Source organism: Carcharodon carcharias, chromosome 2 (assembly GCF_017639515.1).
Source record: "Carcharodon carcharias isolate sCarCar2 chromosome 2, sCarCar2.pri, whole genome shotgun sequence".
Classification (NCBI taxonomy): Eukaryota; Metazoa; Chordata; class Chondrichthyes; order Lamniformes; family Lamnidae; genus Carcharodon; species Carcharodon carcharias.
The window spans coordinates 175124540-175147045 of NC_054468.1; the positions used below are offsets into that span (position 1 = coordinate 175124540).

Consider the following 22506-nt stretch of genomic DNA (forward strand, 5'->3'; position numbering starts at 1 on the left):
ATGTGGCCTGTTCCGAAGTTTGCCTGACAAGTCTGGATGGTTTGATTGTTAGAGATTAAAGGGGGCCCAGATTGTTTTAATGTGAAGAAGGTGCAAGGTGCTTACACATGGAGAGAATGGCAGCAGCCTGTATGCTAGCAGTGGATAGACTGAGAGTTTCCAAAGTCCCAGAAAAGTGTTGAGAATGTCAGGTTGTAAACGGTTGTGCTCTAAACTGTCCATGTAATTCTTTGATAGAATAGAGATGGGGTCTCAAGAATAGCTAATCCTTATTTCTACCTGGATACAAAGCCCATGTGATTCATACTACATGGTGATGTGCTTTGAGATGGGGAGATGGGAAGCCATTGTGATATTGAGATACAGTCTTTTCTAAAATGGCACTGAATATCACAGATAGCTTAGTCTGCCAGGGTCTGGGAGAGAGAGAGAGTGACTAGAGGCCAAAAGTCTGTATGGTTCACCATGCCAGAATGCGGGTCGAAGCTTGCACTCGGATTGAAAAGACCAAATTCACGAAGACTTAGAAAAAAGCTGGGAGATTTGCCTACCTTGTGCTAGAGGGAGGATCTCCAGTAATACTTTCACCATGTAGGACAGTTCTGGGGTTTAGAAGTTACCAGGCTAAGAAAGAATAGGAACAGAAGTACCTTTGGTACTTTTAATCTGTTACAGTAAATGCTTTAAAACGTGAAATCTTGTTGTCATCTGTTCAGCTGTTAACTTTTAAAAAGAAATTTGAACTTCTGGTTATCAGTCTTTGTGGGGATCATAATAAACTAGGAAAATGTAACCATCATTCAATAGCATGTTCCTCATGTTGTCATATTAGTGAAACGTACCTCTTTAGATTTGTGCTATCAATCTGCTAAAATTATTTGTAATAGTTGTTTCTGTCCAACTATTCTTTCAAGACTGGGATAGCATTCTTATGGCTTGGCTGCCTTTTCCCATTTCTAACGTTCCCTATATATCAAAATGGCCATTGATTCTGAATGTTCAGACTCTTGCCTAAAACATGCCCGTTTTGATGAGGCACTTGAGAGATATTATGCTGTATAAAATTATATTGCAGCATGAGAGGAAGAATTAATCATTTATTTTCTAGAATGATAAAACATCTTGAATTCCAAGTTTGAACGGAAGGATTAACTTGTCAATGTGAAATAATGTGAATAAAATCTATTTTCTCCAATTTTCAGAAAGGTATTTTAGAAAAAATATCAGCTGAACTGATTTAAAATATTGTTCAGTTCAGTTCAGCCCAGTAATAGCAAGTTCTGGATTTTCAACCAGCTACTTGCAAGTTGAATCTCTGGTACCTGCGCTGTGGCTTCCTATTTAGGGCAAGCTGCAAGTTTGTTGATTGTGGCTGAGTAGGGGTTGAGGGGAGAATGGAAAACTGCATGGAGCAAAATCCTTGTGCATTTTAGTGTTTTTCTCTCACGTTCAACCAGAAGGACTATAATTGCATTTGTTTACCATTTCATCAGAATTTTTTGCATGAAATAAAAGCAAACAAGACTGAAGACATATTTGAACAGTTTTGTACCAAGTTTTGAATGTTAGCCATCTGTTTGTTCATTTCTTCCATTTTAGGGTTTGTTCAGGAACTTTGATATGGCCTTTTTACCAGTGTTAAAGCCACATATGGAACGTCTTGTCTCGGATTCTCATGAAAGCGCTCAGCGTTGTGCAGCTGAAATCGTTGCCGGATTAATCCGAGGTTGTAAGCACTGGAGGTATGAAGAGGTAATACCATTGGTTTTATGCTCTACACAATTCAGTTTGAGGTGAGGTGAATATTTATGTTTGTGCAAAATTGAAATATTTATCGTTGAGGTTGGATAGTCAGAATGGTTCATTTTTATTTCAACCAACGTCTTTATACTCTGGCTTGAATCTTCAATGCAGCTCATGTTCGCACCCAATTTAAATGAATAAATGATGAATTTTAAACAATGTTGTATACTTCAACTTCATGACAATCAACAACTGAACTGTTTTTATATTATCGTGGTTTCCATTCCAACTGTCTGAACAGGTGCGAGCTGCTTGAAAAGGAAAATACAGTCCCTTATCCTTAGAGGTGTTCTGTGCTAACGCGATTTGCCTGAATTTTGGGTTGAATGATCTTGGTTAAGTTCAACATTTTTGATTGCTTCCAACAATTGCTGTAATAAAATTCCACTGTACTTCAGGGATGAGATATTCCTGCTTTTTGGTGGAATTCCGCCATTTGAAATGTTTTTCTGACCTCCGCCACCTCCTCCCCATAGTCCATTGCTTCACTTTTTTTTGTACGTCATCAAGCACAGGTTTTGTCCTGCTCACAACTGATCGCAGCGTTTGGCTGCTTTGGACACTGACAGAGCAACAACATTCATTGGCCAAGTAGGCTGCACCATTTCCCCAGTCCCTCCTTTCATACTTGCCTTGTGTGAGGAGAGTTCTGTTTGTTGGACATTAGCGGTGGGTTTTGTTGTAGAAATGGAGGATCCGACGGGCACTTTCTTCAGACCTGGAGCACAAGGTATAGTGCCTGCCTCTATTTTAATTTACTGGTCAGAGAAATTGACTACTTTAAATAACGTCTAGTTCAGAAAATCGTGACCATGGCTTTTTTTTTTAAAAAAAGCTGCGGGGCTAAAATACCATGATTGTGTTGAGGCATCTTATTTCCATGGCATGAAAATGAACCGACAGAACTAGACTGGGGCATATCACTACCTACTGGGATCCTGCCTTCACAGGTTTGCATCTACTTTCCAGCAGTGGGTAACCAGGCAGTGATCATGATTGCCCGATTGTGTCCACCTTCCCAAAACTAAGCACAAAGGACTAACATATCAGTCTCAGCATGTTAGGGTCCTCTTAGGCTAGATGATTCAGTTATGTGTTGCCTTTACCAGCTAAGCCATATGGAGAGGTTGCTTTGTGCTATACTGCAGTCCCCAAATTGCGATTAATTCAGTTCAGAGGCCCCAAGAGCTGGGGAGTTCAGTTGTTGAACTTTAGTAGCAGGTAGTTTGTGTTGTTTTCTGATCAACATTCTGCTCTTTTTAATGCTGTAACAAAGTGCTGATTTAATTACCGGATTGTGTTTTAATTGATTGTTGAATTTCTGGCCTGTGAGGATCTATGTGAGAAGTCAGTTAAACTATTGATCAACCCCAATTGCGCACAGCTCGCTCTCCTCTTTTTTGCCCTGTCCTGAAGTGAATGGATTTGAATAAAGGGTTTCAGCCCTCTCTGAATGCAAAACCACTGAACTGGAAAAGAACCCCACTAATGATGGCATTCCAAGACCCTGACCACGTGTTGGCTTGACATGGGCATCTGTTCATGTTGGCTGTCGAGTGAAAGAGGCATAATCCATTCTCAGCAGTTGGGTATCACTGATACTCCAGCTGGGTTCACACTCTGTTCCTTTATAATGAGGTAACTGGAAAGTCAGCATCCCGGCCAGATCAAGTGACTGTTAGATTTAGAGTCCAAACATGACCTCGACTTCATTCATCTCATGGTACTTTTACAAGTCAAAAGATGTTCAAATGTTCAAAAGATTCCAATTTGCAGTAGTTAACAGGTGTACACATCCAGTAATTAAATCACTAGCAACTGCAGTAGTTATTAAATGGTTGTTGCCAGTATTTAGAGCAGACCACTTAGTTACTCTTGTGTGGATTGCGATCGGATGTGAATATTTCCCATGATTTTGATGATTTCTCTTTTGATCTGAAGTTGTTCGTAAAATACTTTGCCCTATGAACTATAATGTGCACATGTTTTGAAATGCTGAGGTCATTTTTGTGATTTTATAAAAATGCATTGGTCCTCAGTCTTGATAGTAATAGAAGGTAAACAAATAAAAAAAACTAATGTTTCCACTTGAATTCTAATAATTCCACCCACTTGAAGTGGCCTAGAAACATTTGCATTCACTGCAGATCATCATAAAAAGTGCTATAATTGTACAATTCCTTGTCACAAAAAAAATTCAGACCCTTTTGCCTTTGGCCACCCTCATCCTGGGACTTGAAAATTCACTTTTATATTTCAAGGCAAGCTTAGGTGTTTCAATGAACAAGTTTTGAGTTAAATATGCAAAGTAATGGACTAACTGAACTCTGTTTCTACTCAAAATAACTGGTGTGTTTAACATGTGACGCCTTTGAAATCAACAAATAATGCTTCTAGAAAATGGTTTGAGCTTTTTGTCCTATTTAAGTGTTAGGGGATTTGTAGCTAAGGATGGAAAACTGAAATTTAATTTAATGCCATCCAGTCTTAATTTGCAATATTCCTGTTGCTGGAATGTAGACTTGTGATTTTTACATTATGTTCAGCCTCTTGAACTGGGGTTGATTATTTTTGTGATTGCAGGTGGAGCAGCTGTGGAAAATTCTCTGTCCCTTTCTGAGGATTGCCTTGTCCAACATTACAGTAGAAACATACAGTGACTGGGGAACATGCATTGCCACGGCATGTGTAAGTGAAATGGACAAATTGTTTTTCTGAGCTGTGTAATGCTTGCAGACATTTAAAGTTAAAATTTGCCTTTGTTTTAATTTTGATGTAAAATCCAAATCATTACCTCATGTAAATGTTAAATAAATTAACTATACAGTCAAATAGGTCTAAAATATTCCTGCCCAAACTACTTACTGCCTAGATATGTGTTAAAATAAATTGTATTGGCAAGGGTAAATCATTGTAGCTTAAGAAAATCATGGCCAAATTTTAGCATGTTCAGACAGTTAATTCTGAGTGAGAAAGACTTGTTTATAAACTTACTGACTTTGTTCTGTAAATATTAAGCCTTTATAACCATGGAATAACACTGTTCCCCATTGTGTTTTATGCAAATGTATGAAGCATTTTAAAATAAAATTATAACTTTTTTTAAACAAAGTGGAAGCTTCTAAATGGATTCTCCATTTGAGGGGGTCATTTTGGAAACAAATACTAAAGCCTTCTGTAATGTGCAAAGAAATTAGTTGAAAATAAAAAATGGACATTTCAGTGTATTTCATACCCTCAGAATACTCCAGTGTACTTCACAGCCAATGAATGACTTTTGAAGTATAATCATTGGTAGTTTGTAAGAAAATTGGGCAGCAAATTAACACAGCTTCCAAAACAGTATGAGATGAATCATTGGTCATTCCCCTTTTGGTGGAGTTTGAGGGATGAATGTTGATCAAGATACCATGAGAGTACCCTGGTGTTCTTCAAAAAGAAGCATCATGGGATCTAGTACATTCAGCTGAGCAAATAGGCTATTATGGTTTAACATATAATCTGAAGGATAGCATCTTAGCACTGCCCTACTTAGATTATGGGCTAGAGTCTTAAAGTAGGCCTTGAATGTGTACAGCCTTCTGACTCAAAGACAATATTGCTACCATCGAACCAATCTGAAATTGGGTGTGCAGTTCCTGGCTAATTTTGGCCTTGTGCATGCATTCAGCAACCTGCTGTTCAAAAACCAACTCTATATATACTGTGAAATGCTATGATAATGCATTGTAATCATTTTTTGTGTTTGCTCTTAATTAAATTAAGCAAAATAATTCCACACCATGAGGTTTGAAATATGGAATTATTTTATATTTTAACATTCCAGATATTCCATTCTAGAAAGCAATCTAATCTTGCCTTGACATTTTGATTGGGTTGGGAAAGTGATTATTTTGAACCTACCAAAAATATGGTATATCAATACTATTTGAAGTCAATCTATTTATAGATTCACTAAATAAGAGGTATTCCCTTTATGTTATCTTATTTTTATATAATCTTTCTCTCTTTCTGTAATTCATGTAATATCATCCTCTACGTTACTTCACAGTTTTCCACTAAATTTATCATTTAAAAATAGTTCTGATGAGAATAAGCATTAAATACAGAGTAAGTGAAAGTATGTGCAAAGCAGAAAACCTGTAGGGCAATATTACATACAATTTACAACACAGACACAAGCCTTTCAGCCCAACTGGTCTTTGCAGTGTTTATGCTCCAAATGACCGTCTTTCCACCCTATTCCTTAAAGGCTGATCAAAGGTTAGTTATTTATTGTTTTTTCATTAAAATTAGAATAACTTTAAATAAATAAAAAGGTTTTAAGATTAACAACTGTATTTACTTTCCTGTTGCATTATTTCAGGTATACTGTAAATAGATCAAAAGAAAGGGCAAGAGAATTTCATTATGAAAAAACAATCATTTTATTCTCACAGGAGAGTAGGGACCCTCGGAAACTCCATTGGCTTTTTGAGTTGCTAATGGAGGCCCCATTGAGTGGAGAAGGAGGATCATTCGCAGATGCATGGTAAGTAATTTTATGAATCCATTTTTGAGGAGGGGAGGGGAATTTATGAATTTGACGAAATGGGCTGGTACACTGAATAAGTTTTTTTTGAAGAAGAAAACTAAAATTCAGGAGGGTTGGTAGGTCGTGCAGATTTGAACAGAAAGTTGCAAAAGGACATTGACAGATTAAGTGAGTGGGCAAAGCTATAGCAAATAGAGTTCAGCATAGGCAGTTGTGAGGTCATCCATTTTAGGCAGAAGGAAAATAAATTGGAGTATTTTCTAAATGGCAAAAATCTAGAAGAGCAAAGTGATTTGGGAGTCCAAATAAACATATCATTAAAAGCCAACAGAAAGGCACAAAGAGCTATCAACAAGGTGAATGGAGTATTGACCTTTATTTTAAGTGGCCTAGAAAACAAAAGGAAGGAAGTTACACTTAAATTTTATAGTGCCTTGTTCAGACCCCACCTGTAGTAATGTGTTCAATTTTGGACACCAAATCTCAGGAAGGATATTTTAGCCTTAGAGCGAACCTAGAATAGGTTCACCAGAATGGTGGGTGGCTTAGAGGGTTAATTTCTGAGGACAGATTGTAAAAGTTGGAATGCATTCTCTTGAGCGGAGGAGATTGAGGGATGATCTGACCAAAGTGTTTAAAATATTTAAAGGATATAACAGAGTAAATACTGAGAAATTAATTCCCCTGGTGGGGCAACCAAGAGCAAGGGAATATAATAAAATTGGAGATGAAACATTCAGGAGTGAAATCAGGAAGCACTTTTCACAAAAAAGATGGTAGAAATTTGGAACTATTTCCAACCCCTGCCAAAGGCTGTTCTAGAATAGTTGGAACTTTCAAAACTAAGATTTTTGTTAGTTAAGAGTCTCAAGGTATATGGAACAAAGGTGGGAAAATATAGTTGAGCTGCAGATCAAACATATCTAATAGAATGGTAGAGTGGGCCCTGGGTGCTGAATGGCCAACTTCTGTTCCTAAGAACAGGATTCTAATTCTATGCATTATATAAAATGGCTGAGTACAGTGCAGCTGTTTATAGACAGAGCTGAAAGGCAAGCAGGAAATATTGTGGTATTGGCAAAAATGTTTACCTTGAATTGCATTGCCCATGAATTTATATATTTAAATGGCACAAATCAGAATATTGTTAATGTAAAGTTGCCGCAATGTCTTTAGAATATTAGCTGAAAAATTGAAATCTCATATTGGTGTAAAGACTACAATGTATTGCTATAATATTTTAGTTTTGCCAGTCACTGTTGTGAACATTCAAAACCATAATTTATAGTGTTAGTATGCTAGTGCTCTGTGGTTACATTTCATAAGTCAAAAATAGATCTGATAGTTCATGACAAACTTATTACAAAGAGCTGTTTCTGCTGTATAGTCAATTTGTGTTAGAAAAGGTGGCATGGTGGTGTAAAATGTTGCTTTACCATTGTGCTTTGTCATAGCAGTGCAGGATGCAGCTACTTGCAGCTTACATCAAAGCAGTCGATAGTCTCAGATTATTGATGATAAACTAGTGATTAGAGGCAAGAAAACTGCTAGGCACCCCGGCTCTCCTACAACGGCAAGCAGGTTATCTACTCTATACTGGGGGATGGTTTAGGGCAAATGGATGCAAGTAAGTTGGGAGTGTGGGTTAGGAGAAAATATTGTATTGCATAATGAATTCTACAGAAAAAATTTTTTTAGCCGGTGAACAGTAATCTTAATTAAGTATAAATCCCTTACAAACAAAACCAGTTATGACGTGCAGTGAGATTTCACTGTTGTCCTTGTGTTGGGAGTGGCAAAGTGTTATATGTTTCTGAGAATTTTTGATAAGCCAAGAGGGCACTTCTTTGGATTCAATCTCTTTTGGTAGGAAAGTAATCTCATAGAAGACAATTTGCTAGTTTGCTCAAAAGATGACTTCGATATGTAAAATAAAACCCAATTTACTGTTATGAACTTATGCTGTGTAAATGATGCATTACAAAAAATGGCTGCACAGAAAGACTATTTGGCTCACCTCTTTGCTGGAGCAATTCAAGATTAATTCCACAGGATTACTCTTTTCTCCCCTGACCTGTATATTCCCCTGCTTCAAATGTTTGCTGACTCTTGAAAGATATAATAGTCCATTCCTTAATTACTCCATGTGGCTAAAGTATTCCATGCTCAAACCACTCTCTTCATAAGCACAGTATCCTGACTCCTTACCTTTTTACTGGTTGTTTTAACTATCTCCTTTGCCTTTTCTACTTTAGTGGAAATGCTCCCAGTACCTTGAACCTCTCCTCGTAGCTGTAGTTTAAAGTCCTTGCATTATTCTGGTGATTCTACATGTATACTCACCATGAGCTTTACTATTTTATAATGGGGCATCCAAAACTGCACATAATCTAGAACTGTGAACCTAACCATTGCCTGTGTCAATTTCAATATTACGTCTTTGTTTATGTACTCTGTGCTCCTTTGTAAAACCCAAAGACACTTTAGTGGAATTGTGTATTTGCATTCCAATGTGTCTCCATTGCTCCACTCTTAGCACTGTTCTGTTTGAGTTCATAATTCTATTCCTTGTCCTGTTCCCAATAAATATATTAGTTCTCTCAGTTCTATGTGAAATTGCATCTGTTACTTGTCTGCCCCTTTGCTCACCTGGCTGGATCCTCCAAAAGGGCTTATTTATATCATCCTTCTTTCTGTTTGTCCTCTGTTTGTTGACAAAAGTACAAATGGAAGTCTCTCACGAAAAGATCAAAAGATCAGATTCTGACCTATCAGGCTTATGTACTGAAAGAGCTTGATCTCTTTAGACCAAGTAGAGCAACTCAGAGAACCAGAAATTACAAAAATGGGAACAAATCTGATGAAAAGCTAAACTAATTATTTTTATTAAGGATATAGTTCAGTCTGTGAGAAGACTTGCTGATTAGACTCTGCAACCATAAAATCCTTTGAAGTGAAATTTATGGTGGCTTGTGCTCCTCACAAGCTTTCCAAGTGTGAAGTAACTAAGCTTAGTTTACACAATTACTGTACTCCTGTGTCATACGATTGTAAAAACACGTTTGGGAAGATCATCATCTTAGTTGAGGCAGTGAAGGCCATAGGCCCTATTATTGTTGTGGAAAATTTTAATTTAATTGTCCTTATTAGAAAGTGTTGCTCAGAGTCCTCTGGCGTTCTTTAAAGAATGAGTAAAAATAAAATACTGCAGATACTGGAAATCTGAAACAAAAACAAAAGGCTGGAAAAACTCAGCAGGTCTAGCAGCATCTGTGGAGAGAGAAACAGAGTTAATATTTCGAGCTCTGAAGAAGGGTCGTATGGACTCAAAATGTTAACTCTGTTTCCCTCTCCACAGATGCTGCTAGACCTGCTGAGCTTTTCCAGCATTTTCTGTTTCTGTTTGAGTAAAAATAAATCTTGCTTCTGACTTTGAACAAGGCAACATTCTCTGCTTTTGTAACCAGATATGGATCCCCATGTCTGCAGGAGGTGTACACGTTTTGCAAAAATTATGGCAAAGACACTGGAAGAAGTGCTAACAGCGTTAATACCTCCAAATCAGATGGGCTTTGTTAAAACAGGTATTCTGAAATGCGCTCTCCATTCTTATTTGAGGCATTCCATGCATCCACATTGAAGACGGTGCTTAGGAATCTGATAAGGAGGGCTGTGTATATAGTGAAAAGATATGTTCACTAGTGATATTTGAAAGCTATATACACAAACCAAATCTCAATATTTTTCCAGTCCCTTCAAAACACCATAGGAGGTCTGGTTTTAAAACAATGATGTTCAAATTTGGACTTGTTTGCTAAAATACTGAAAGGAATAAAATCCTTCTGACAACATTATGTAATGGGGGTGTTATGTGCACATGGGAATATAAATCATGATAGGCAACTTGAAAGATGTTCTGAGTTAAGGTATGCTGCAGTGTCAATCTTTGTGCAATAAAATTAGAACGTTCTGTCATGCCTGTATAATTTCAGCTTGGCTTCACAAGGTAAAAACATTTTCTCAGTCATTGTAAGAGACTGCATAATACCAATAGTGTTTCCTATAACCATATGGTGTGAAATTGCATAGCCCGTTCCAAAATCCACATTAAACTAAGTATTTTGTAACCTATGGATAAACTTTACCAAGTTTGATTTTTTTTATTTTATAAAATTGAATAAAGCAGTGGTAGTTACTTGTACTTGGAAGATTAAGCAATTAATTAAGAATGCGAGTGCCATTGTGTTCCCAAGTGCTTGTATAGCAGTTTAATGTGCTTTTCAAAACACAAGTACAATTGGAGTTCTGGCCAGAAATTGGTAAGAAATTGTGGAAATGCAGTAGTGGAGCTGAAAGGAAATTCTCTAGAAAATAAATTGTGTGAGAACTAATCTGTTTGAACACAACTGCAATATATTTACTAATTTCAAGATGGAATGTGCAATATAGATTGATGTGAGCATGATGGGCAGAATCTTCTCCACCCTGCTGGAGGAGGGCTTCATAGCAGGATTAAGGGCAAGGTGTAGCATGGGAGGACATTAGTTCAGTGGGTTGATGGGTTTGCACCTCTTACTGATCTTTCTGGAAGTGGGATAGAAACACCAAAGGCTATCCGCCTGGCAATGCCACTTAAGTGGACGATTGGGGAAGCTGTGGGGATCTTCTTTGTGGCAGATGGGCCCTCTGCTGAGGCCAAAGCACGGCAGATGCTTGGAGGTGGCTTGAAAGCAGCTGACTGGGGATCCCTTGAGGCTTCGTACACATACCACCCTGCCCGTGCCCCCACCGAAAGCGGAAGCTACTGCAGGCCACGGCTGCTGTCAGATGCCATCCTATGGATGGAACAGTTTTGGCTACAGTTTATGGACACAAAATTGGCACCCCTTTAAAGGGTGCTTCTGTTGTCTTACAGCCTTGGGAATCTGGAAGCATCCTTGATTGGACGATGGACACGGAGGCAGCCAAGAATTAGGCATCTCCTGGAAGATTGCGGCAGCAGGTATGCTGCTAGCAAATGTGTGGCTAGGACGGGAAATGGTCCTAACCCCCATTAGTTTTTAAGTTGGTGAGATTCTGCCCACCGTGTGCACAATCCTTGTGTCTGTTTGTGTGTATCCATTTCCTTTTTTTTAATCAGTCTTTTCTTCTTGGATAATTTTTTGTAAAGCTTGATGTTTGAAAGAGAGATTAGTTAGAAATGCTGTGGTATTCTAATTGTGATTTATTATTTTGTTGTCGACGGATACACTCAAGTACTCAATTTCTTCTAAAAACCTTTTTTCTGTCGTTTGAAGATGAACATTGGTAAGAAAGATAATGCCTTAAACTGGTGGTATGATAATTCCTTTAATTATATTGTTTTTTCCCTCAAAGTACAGTTAAACATTTCACAGATTAACATTTGAGTATCAAAGTGATTGATCTCTTGATCATTTTATTGTAATAAATTGAAAGTGTTAAGCCAATATTATACTAAAATGAGGCATTCAGCATATATAAATTTTTATTAATAACACATGCTTGAGAATATTCTCTGTGCATATACTTCTAATGAATATTTTTTAAATCAGCAGGACAGTAATCGCAAGATAATCAGATAAATCTTAATACCTTCCTCATAGTAACACAGAAAAATTTATGGGACAGAAGGAGGCCATTTGACCATTTTGTCCGAAAATGATCGATCTGGTATAATCCCACCTTCCGGCTCTGGGCCTGTAGCACTTCAAATGAATATTTAAGTGTTTTTAAATGTCGTGAAGATTATTTCGCACAATTTTATATTGAACCCATCTGAACCCTGATTTCTTGTGTACATGATCTTAAATTTACAGTGTCAAAAGATTAGTGAGTTTTAAATCAACATAACTTCTTTCAAGTCTTTTCCTACTACCTTGTTTATTTTGGTATATGGATACAACAGTCACAAGAAATTGCATCTAAAGTTTTTATCTTGGGAAAGTATTAGCTAAATTGCTGTTTGCTATTGGATACATCTTCCTTTCAAGGAACATCACCTTGCTATAGTTAGTGGAACGTTAGCACTACGCATAGGTTGAACCAAAAACATCTGCCAACCTAGGCAATTATTTTTCATTTCGAACCAATACAGTGGGCAAACCTAGTACAAATAGTGTGCAACTAAATGGGTTGTGAAATGTACTGCTTTCTTATTTCTCAAGTAGATAGGACTTGCCAGAAAAAGGGGAGTTTTTTGGTCCGTATCCTGGGGTTACAGTATTAATCAACATGTAGTAGATTTCTCTTGATACTAAGTATAAAGCAGCTATATGGGTTAATACACATTCTCCTGGTAATATAGCTGTCGTCTTCTGAAAGCTCAAGACAAATCATGTTTTGGCACTTCTATGTTCCAAAATAATCGATGATGTTCAAAATATGGAGACTTTAAAATTTCCCCATTTTATATTTGAACTCATGAGGAAGGATGATAGATTACACAACATCTCCTTCCTGATTGCTTGAATATACTTCAGTTTCCACATGCAGAGTGCTGTCTCTCTCCCTGACCTGGCGCAATGTGGAGCAGGATGTTTATATATGCTTTATTTTTTTTCCATTAACTTGAGATCTCTGTTGAAGTCTCAGTTTAAGAAACTGATTTTGCTTACAATGGAGAAAGATTTATGAATGACCATATCAAAAAATGGCATTTGTTTCATTTTCTACTTCCTTTACTGCTGAACAAAGTTGAGGTGTAGTAGTTCTATGCATGTCAACCATCCTGTGGTAACTTCTCCAGATAAGGTTATGGGCAGATGGTGATGTAGTGCTAGTGTCACTGAACTAGTAACCCAGAGTCCAGGCTAATGCTGTGGGGAGATGGTGGATTTGCCAAAGTTAGTATCAGTAATAGCGACCATGGAACTATCATCGAGTGTTGTAAAGACCCATCTCGTTCACTAATGTCTTTTAGGGAAAGAAATCTGCCATCCATACTTGGTCTAGTTTACATGTGACTCCAGACCCACAGCAATTTGGCTGACCCTTAATCTCCCTCTGAAATGGCCTAGCAAGTCTCTCAGTTCAAGGGCAATTTGGGGTGGGCAACAAAAGGTCGCCAACCCGCTGACAGCCGCATCCCATGAAAGAATAAAAAAAGGGTATCTTTGAGCAAAGCCAGATTAAGCTCATTTGTAGTATCATTGCTGAGCTCAACTCTTTTCTTGCTTAACGACAGTTGGAGATGCCAGTGGAAACCCTGACTGACTTATTCACTCCCCCCAAGCTCGAGGGATGTCAGCAACTAGTTAGTCTTCATACTAAGGATCAAATCTTGAACCTTTCTCTTCTTTGTCTAAGATCTGCACTGGACAGAGCCATTATTACACGTCCAATGATAAGCCCTGATGATCAACTATTTTAGGGACAATGTCCAAGTGTTACCTCTTTCCCCCTTTCCACCTTCGCTGTCCTGCCCTCAACCTCCTCACCGACTTCGCCCTCCCACTTCCCCACCCCTGCACTCCCCCGTGCCCCCACTCTCGTGTCACTCTCTCATATTCACAGATTTAAATATTTAACCAAAGACCCGGGGTAATGAGAATTTTTTTGAGTTGCTCTGATCTGCAATTCATTATCTGAAAGGATGGTGGAAGCAGATTCAATAGTAAATTCACCCGAAAGTTGGATATGTTCTTGGAAAGGAGAAATCCTTAGGGTTATTGGGAACAAACAGGATAGTGGGACTAATTTGATAGCTCTTTCAATAAGCCAACATAGACAGGACAAATGGCCTCCATCAGTACTGTATGAATCTATGACTTATGTGAAAGGTGAACAGCAACGAAGAAATGAGGACGTTAATGCTTGTAATGGTAATCATAAAAAAAATGTTATGGGCTGACTTTTCTTGATCTGCAAGAAATGGAAACATAAATCATTTATCAAATCACATTTTGTGTTCTGTTGCTAGCCGACTATACGTTTTGCAGGGTGGCTTGGCGCAGCAAGAATGGAGAGTACCTGAACTGATGCATAGACTCCTTCAGTATCTTGAGCCCAAACTCACACAGGTCTATAAAAATGTGCGAGAAAGGATAGGAAGGTGAGTGCTTATTGAGATTTCAATTGGGAGGATTTGAAAGCATTTTAATATCCTATTGTTATGAAGTGTGTATGTACCCAGTTGTGGATTTGGTTTAATTTTTTCTAAATCTACATTTGCGTATTAAATTGTACAAGCTCAAGATGTGTCATGAATCCTACATCCACCTATACTAAAGACATGATCAGAATGTATCCAATTCATAATTTACGATGATCACTTTGGAGCGAATCTCTTGTACTTGTGTTAGCACAGTGATGCTAACATAATGATGCTAATGTAATAATTTTAATTAGCATTTATTGACAGATGTCCATGGCGTTACTCATGGTCACTGGGAAGCTAATAGTAGTTTAAGAATTTGTGTTAAGTTTTTAAAAATTGCTGGTGTCAGTGAAAGTGACCATACAAATGTTGAAAATTCAACGGATTCATTTATGCCCCTTAGGAAAGGAAACCTGTCTGCTTATCTGCTCTGAGGTTGTCTCTTAATTGCTTTCTGAAGTGGCCAAGCAATGCATTCAGTTGCTTCAAAATACTGGAAGGCCCACCATTTCTCAGAGCAATTATCTGTGATTCTTGCATGCCAAGTGATTCTCGCATGCCAAGACTTACTTTTGAAAACAAGCACTCTTTCTCTCATTCTCCTTCTTTCTTCACTTTCTTTTGCACTCTTCCCTTTTGCTGTCTCACCTTATCACCCTTTTTGTTACTCCCCCTTTGCCTATGCCCCTTTCCATACCTCTTCCCTTCTGTACCTGTGGATCACTCCCCTATTTACTTTTGTCTATTTCCTCCTCCCTTTTATCTCTCTCTCTCTCTCCCATTGCTCCTTATTTTTCTCCTGCTCCTTTCCCTTCCTCCCTTGTTATCCAACTCTGTCATTTGTTCTATCTGGACCTCTAGATCTCTCTCCCCATGAAAAGCATCAGACTTGAGCACAGTCCTATCCTTAGTTACACCACTGATTCCACGTTCCAGCAGAAGTCACAGGATAATAATCAGAAGTGGAGCTAATTTTTCCCCCACTGAGTAACCTAGAGGCACTGGCCTCACTTGTAAAATTCCCAACTGCCATCCTGGATGATACCAGCTAATTTAACATCAAATCTTCTGATCCATGTGACCCTTTACGGTTTACCAAATGATAACAATTAATTCTCTGAAATGATTCATAAAAATTTACAAAATTTTCAAGGTGGAAAAATATACCTGAAATTTGGGATATTTGGTTGGTTTGGGACAAGATCCCCCAGTATGTTCACTAATTGCTAATGAGGATGTATTTACTTAGAAAATCTGCCTGTTAGAATACTGCTACCACGTCACCTGAAAAATATGTATATACATAGATATGTTTTGTCTTGCCTTTGTATGAACCTAAGAGGCCGTTATGCCTTGCAGGTATAGGTAACTTTAGGAAAATGGAGGTAGTAGGAGAGGTCAATAAGGTAATGAACAATATTGTTAAAATAACAGCAAAAATAAAGGAACAGAATAGCAAGCGGAGTCAGCTTTGTTCCTGTGGACAAGTAGACTAGGCGCCTTACTTGAAATGTAATAAGTAAGGGAGGGCTGGTGGCCTGGTCTGAGACAGGATGAATAGCGTCTAGCTAGAATCATTGGACTGGCAAAATCAATGTAAAAGCTGTCTCAGCTTCAGCTGTCAGAAAACAGAGGGGCTATTAGACCAAAAGCTGAGCAAAGCCAGGGCCTTGTGTACATGCTCTCTCTATAATTGGACAATAAGACGATGGCTGTGACTTAATGATCGGTCTAGTGAAATTTAATGATTTTTGTATTGTGGAAAGGGTTATATAAAGCAGCTCCAAATAAACAGAAGGTGTAGAAGAGTTCAAGAGAGACTCAAAGGGCAAGTCAAGGGATCGGGTCAGGGAGTGCAGGAACTTGTTACCACAACTTTTACGCAAGACATAAATGGGGTATTATAACTCTCAGTGTACCTTGTAAACTACTGATCAAATATTGTAATGTGTCAAGTCTAGCATGTGCTGAATGAATTTTAATCACTGCCACCAATATGGGTCAACATTGAATGCTAGGTTGTTTTATCAAAAAGAAAACCTAACTAATTTGTGTTCCCAACTGCTTCTCATTAGTGATACTAAAATCCTTTAATTTGTTAAATACCACTGAAATTCAAGTTTTGTTATGATGCAGTATAATTTATAACATAATTTTGTAACACATTATTAATTTATTCATTTTCCTTCTCAAATATTCTCTCCACAGTGTTCTAACATACTTATTCATGATAGATATCACTCTACCAAATTCAAATCCAACTCTGTCGCCACATGTCTCTGAATTCACCAGTCGTATCTTAGAGCAACTTAAGCCCCTTATGGAAATTGATGAAGAGATACAAAATCACATTGTTGAGGAAAATGGTGTTGGGGAACAAGATGAAAGAACCCAGGCTATTAAACTCCTGAAAACAGGTAGGCAGTAGGCAATCTTCTATGGATAATTTACCGTCTGAAGTATAGTTGGAATTTTCAGCTATTAAGATGGAGAATTGGTTAACCTTGCCGATCACTTTTCAAGCACTAAGTTGGATGATGAGATGTTTACAGAGAGTTGAGCTATGTACAATGTGCGAACGAATATTTATTCTGCTTAGGTAAAGCTGTGCCTGTTGAAGATTGCAAAGACTAATCCTTCAATAGACATTGGATGAGTTAATTCAGTGTTTCATAAGCAGACTGTAGATATTGTGACTCAGACATTTTCTGTTCCTGGAGAATATTTCTGTATGTTGCATTTGTGACACTGTCTATTAGTACCTTTTAAATTGTCACTTGTATTAAACATTGGCCCGTATCTTCCGCATTCCTCAGCGTCAGGTTTGGGGGGCACCCAAAGATGCACTGAGGAATCCCTCTGGCAAGTTCCCAGATAACGGTTTGCATGGCAATTGCTCAGAAGTGTTAACTTCCTCTGGACAATTGCGCTGTGCTGGGAACCATCTGAAAATGCAATTTAAATCACAAATTCCAATGGCTCCACCGGGGTTATATCAATTGCTACCCAGAGAAAGTTAGAAGAATTAAAACCTCTTCTAAATTCTGGGGATTATAAAGACCCAGACTGGCCCTAACCCCATCCTTCCCCTGACCCCTGACAACCCCCCCTCCCGAACCTCTGACAACCCCCCCTCCCGAACCTCTGACAACCCCCCCCTCCCGAACCTCTGACAACGCCCCCCTCCCGAACCTCTGACAACCCCCCCCTCCCACACCTCTGACTCCCCCCTCCCGCACCTCTGACTCCCCCCTCCCGCACCTCGGACTCCCCCCCCCCCCCCTCCAGAACCTCGGACTCCCCCCCCTCCCGAACCTCGGACTCCCCCCCTCCCGAACCTCGGACTCCCCCCCCCCCCCCCCCCCTCCCAAACCTCAGACTCCCCCCCTCCCGAACCTCCAATTCCCCCCCTCCCGAACCTCCGATTTCCCCCCCTCGCCCCCCCCCCCCCCCAAAAGACCTCTGGGCCCCTCCCCATCGACCTCCGGGTCCTCTCCCTGACCTCCGGCCTCCCACCCAACCTCCAGTACCCCTGCCCATCCCAACTTCAAGACACCAACACCCCCCCCCCCCCCCACAAAAGACCTCGGACCTCCAGACATCACCCGCCCTCAACCTCTGGACCCCACTCCTGGACACCCCCAAATCCTATCTTCTTACCTTAGACACTTCCCAGGCCTGTCAATTTTCCTGGCCTTTTAAACTTACCTGCTTTACGGCTGCAAATGCTGTAAAAAAAAAAAAAGGGCATGCCTCCTTGAATACACTGGATCTAGGCTTCACTTGGGCCTGCACGGATTCTTTTGATACAGGGCCCAAGTAAACAGAAGTGGCAACGTAGTTTTCAAGGCCAAGTAAGTGTGCATGTATTTCTTCTCATTTCAGCTGGCCAGCACTTTCCAACGCTAGTTGTAGGTTACGGTCCATTATGTGATATCTGAAGTTTGATGGACAGGAAGATGTCAAACATAATGGGACTTAAATTCAACAGTGTTGCGCCTGATCTATGGTTGAGTTTAACAGAGTGATAGCCGATGCCCATTGTGTCTGCATTTGGGCCACTGCTAAATTTGTCAGAACCTTTTTCAGGAAGTGCTAGTGGCTGCCAGCAAACATTAATTGTATTAAAATATTAAGGTGATGGCTCTATGCTTTCTTTAGGACCCATTTGATAAGCTTATCTGATTCCTAAGCCCACCTAATGAATCATGTTGAGAGAGTCAGAAAGCAGACGGTAGAAAGATCAGGATTAGCACTTATCCTTTGATTCTCTTACTACTACCCATAGATCTCTACCACTGGTCCATGTAACTTAAAATCTTCCTCCATGTAACTTAAAATCTTCCTCCATATCCACTTGCACATTTTGGCTGCTACTGTGCACCAGTGTGCCCTCTAAGCTTTTTTCTTGAGTGTGGCATGTTTATTTCATTGCACCGTACTAATGATCTTTTTACGCAGTTGCACACAGGTGGTATCTTAAAGGGGGAAGTTTGTCAGCAGCCTGCACAGCACTATCATGATTGCTGCGGGATGCACGTGCACACAGCTTAGAGGGAACCTTGCACTTCACCCAAGCCCCTACTTCTAGCTACAATAAAAACAAAGTGCTGGACAAACTCAGCAGGTCTGGCAACATTTGTGGACAGAGAACCAGCGTTAACTCCTTTCAGATCTCCATTCACAGTATTTTGCTTTTGCCATACTCCTTGCTATCCCTTTTAGGACTTTCTATGCCTGTCCTCCTTCTCAACCTACTATGCCCACTTTAGCTTTCTTGATACTTCCTCACCATTAATAGTATTTCTCAGCTTACGTTTTCTGTCCTTGGCTGAGCCCCTCCTCTGTCTAAAATTGTAATAAATGAGTGAAAGTTTCTTAAATTAGGCAAATAGAAGCCATCATTCTTTGCCTTCACCAAAACCTTGCTGCCTTGCTCACCATTTGGTTAATGTAGTTAAGAGTCGGACTAAAGCTGCCTGGGTCCTATTCTCTACCACCCACTAAACATCTCCACCTCTCGTCTCTGCCCTTTAGAACTTTGATCAAAACTTATCTACAAACCAAGCTTTCAATCATCTTTTGTTTCTTTGCCTGTTCCATTACCACACCCTTTGGCTTCTGAATCCTTTTGCCTTTAATCTCTCTTGACCTCCACCCTATCACAGACCTTTCCCTTTTGTTCTTCCTACCCCCCCCCCCCCCCCCTCTTTCACTTGCTCAAAGTCTAATACATTTCTATCTTAAGTTCAGATGAAGGGTCATCAACTTGAAATGTTTACTCTGTTTCTTTGTCCATGGATGCTGCCTGACCTGCAATTTCAATTTTTATTTAGATTTCCAACATCTGTATTTTGCTTTTGCTTCCAATAATCTCTCCTCATCCCTCACTCCATGGTTTGATAGCCCCTTATTCTTTATAAATACACTTTGGAGTTGGAACATAAAAAGAAATGAACAGGAGGCGACCATTTAGGCTCTCAAGCTCCATTCAATTAGATCATGAACCTCAACACCATTTATTTGCCTTTAATGATTTCTGTTTTATAATTGCTGGGAGAAAGCCTTGAGGCAATTTGCTAATGTAGGACAATCAGCTAGCCATGGCTGAACCATAATAAGTGACGACCTGTGCTCACCACTGAATGTTTAGGAACATAGGAATTAGAAGCAGGAATAGGCTATTCGACTCTTCAAGCCTACTTTGCCATTCAACTAGATCATGGCTGATCTTCCACCTCAATGACATTTTCCTGCATTATCCCCATATCCCTTGATATCTTTAACATATTGAAATCTAACCATCTCTGTCTTGAGCATACTCAATGACTGAGCCTCCACAGCCCTCTGGGGTAGAGAATTCCAAGGGTATTTAATGCAGTAGAATGTCCGCAGGCTTTGCTGGGACCATTACTAATCAAAATTGGAAATTGAATATCCTCCATGGCTTCCCCCCTCCCTATCTCTGTAATCTCCCCTTCAATCCTCTGAGACATCTGTACTCTTCAGTTCGAGTCTCTTGAGCCTCCTGATTTCAATCGCTCCATCATGGGTGGCATTGCCTTTAGCTTCCTGAGCCCCTTCCTAAACCCCTCTGCCTCTCTTTGTTGAACATGTGGAATATTTTCCTTGGTAGGAGTACACCAGCAATAATTTCTACAAAAACTACTAATCCCCACCAATAATTTCTACAAGAACTACAAATCCACTTTAGGCAGTGAGGGAAGGTTTCCAGGAGAGAAAATAAATAAATAAACGTATCTTAGATAAATATTCAAATCCGGTGAGGGAAGTAGGGCAAAAAAAATCATAATAGCATTGCAGTGAGAGGATCGAGATGGGAAAGAACCAAGTTATTACTTGGGATTTGTAAAGTAATAAATAATCAACATCACAATATTCTATCTGTGAGGCTTGTATCTTTCACTATCAATAAAGTGTGTAATACTTTTTACCTCAAAAGCCAATGATGTGATATAGTGCTTCAATAAATTTGTTTAATTTTAATGATGTGAAAACTACATTTGCACTTAGGGACTGTAAATGCCAAAAACCTCGCATCAGGTACGTGGGGCACCTAGTATTTTAAATCGATTTTCTTTTTAGCAAAATCTTTTCACCTGTTTTAGCATTTGTAGTTTGATCGCTATGCTGACAAACAATATTGCTTCACCTTAATGCTATTGCTTGAAAACATAAGTAATCTCATTAGTTCTTGTAGTGAAGCATTTTGTTCTTCTGTTTCATGTTTTGTTCCAAAGGTTGTATGTGTACATGCACTATTTAGCAGGACAGACTTGTTTTTAATTCTGATGAATACAAAGAGCTTGCTTTATTAAAGTGGAGTATATGTTTTTATTATTTTCTGTTAGTAAAATTAAGATTTCAGTGAAGATAGTAAAGATATTGACATCCTAACCAATTGCATGCTTTGTTTTGCTGCACAGTGCTGAAGTGGTTAATGGCAAGTGCAGGAAGGTCATTCTCTACAGCAGTTGCCGAGCAGCTTCATCTTATGCCACTTTTATTCAAGGTATGTTGTAATCTTAGTGTTTGTATTAATTTCTAATTTACTTTACACACTTGAGAACATGTTCTTAAAATTATATAGGATAAATTACACTTAACTTGCGATTTATTTGGTTTCATGTCTCTACTGCCAAAGAGCAGATAGTCTCCTTCTAGCAATGCCCTATTCCCATATGCAAGCACAAGGTACTGCCCAGTCAAAAAATTCCATGGGCGGTGTGCCACCATTTTACATGGGCAGGCCAATTAAGGCCTGCCCAGTGTGACGTCCGCCAGGACCAGTGTGACGTCCGCCAGGAAGCGCCATCCCTGTGCGGGCGGCGGGGAGATTCCCTGAGCCAGGAGTGTGCTCTTTCACACATGTGTGCAAAAGAGTGCACAGATCTCCCTGAGGAAAAGTACTGCCTCAGGGAGATCGGCTCAGGTTTGAAACATTAAATAAAGATGAGGAAAAAAATTACTGACATGCCCCCTTATGTGCCACTGTCACATGAGGTGGGACATGTCAATTTCTTTTATCTAGAGATTTCATACAAATTTTAATAATCTCATGAAGGCTCATCCCATCTGTGGATGAGGTTTCATGTTTTTTCAGAAGCCGGCCTGGGCTCCCGGCCTGCCCACCAACCTTAAGATTTGACGGGCAGATCCATTAATCACTTTAGTTACTTTTTTAATGGCCTTAATAGGTGGGCGCGCAGCCGATTCATTTGTTATTTTGCGCGTTGGTGATTGGGCCCTGCCCCCTGCTAGCCGACCGGAAGATGTAGCCCCATATGTTTTTCCCATCCTGCCTATGACCTCTATCCAGCCTTTTCCCAATGTACACAGTTCAAATCCAGACTGAATGCAATGAGATATCAAGCTCATATACTCAGCCTGCATACTAGTGCTCCAAACCTTGTCATAACTATTCCCCTTTCTTTGGAGTGAACTACTTCAGCTTGATTAAACAAATCCAGACCTCTGTTTGAAGTATTACTGTCACTTCACCTCTGCTTTGGGTTCCTGTCTAATATTTTGC

General features: G+C 39.4%; 1 protein-coding gene across 4 annotated transcripts in view; it reads left to right on the forward strand.

Annotated features, from left to right (window-relative positions):
* The window catches only part of LOC121269894 (proteasome activator complex subunit 4-like), a 193605-nt gene that overhangs the window by 131877 nt on the left and 39222 nt on the right, over positions 1-22506 (forward strand). For 3 of the 4 annotated variants that reach the window (XR_005941442.1, XM_041174993.1, XM_041175001.1), the window contains 6 exons: positions 1600-1752; positions 4387-4491; positions 6243-6334; positions 14277-14408; positions 16662-16870; positions 21401-21486. Coding sequence is in view for 3 of the 4 variants with exons in the window: in XM_041174993.1 (XP_041030927.1) it covers positions 1600-1752; positions 4387-4491; positions 6243-6334; positions 14277-14408; positions 16662-16870; positions 21401-21486 (777 nt within the window). In the remaining variant the exon portion in view is untranslated. Of the gene's footprint in view, positions 1-1599; positions 1753-4386; positions 4492-6242; positions 6335-9804; positions 9921-14276; positions 14409-16661; positions 16871-21400; positions 21487-22506 lie in introns of those variants that run through there. The other variant, XM_041175015.1, reaches the window with a different exon arrangement.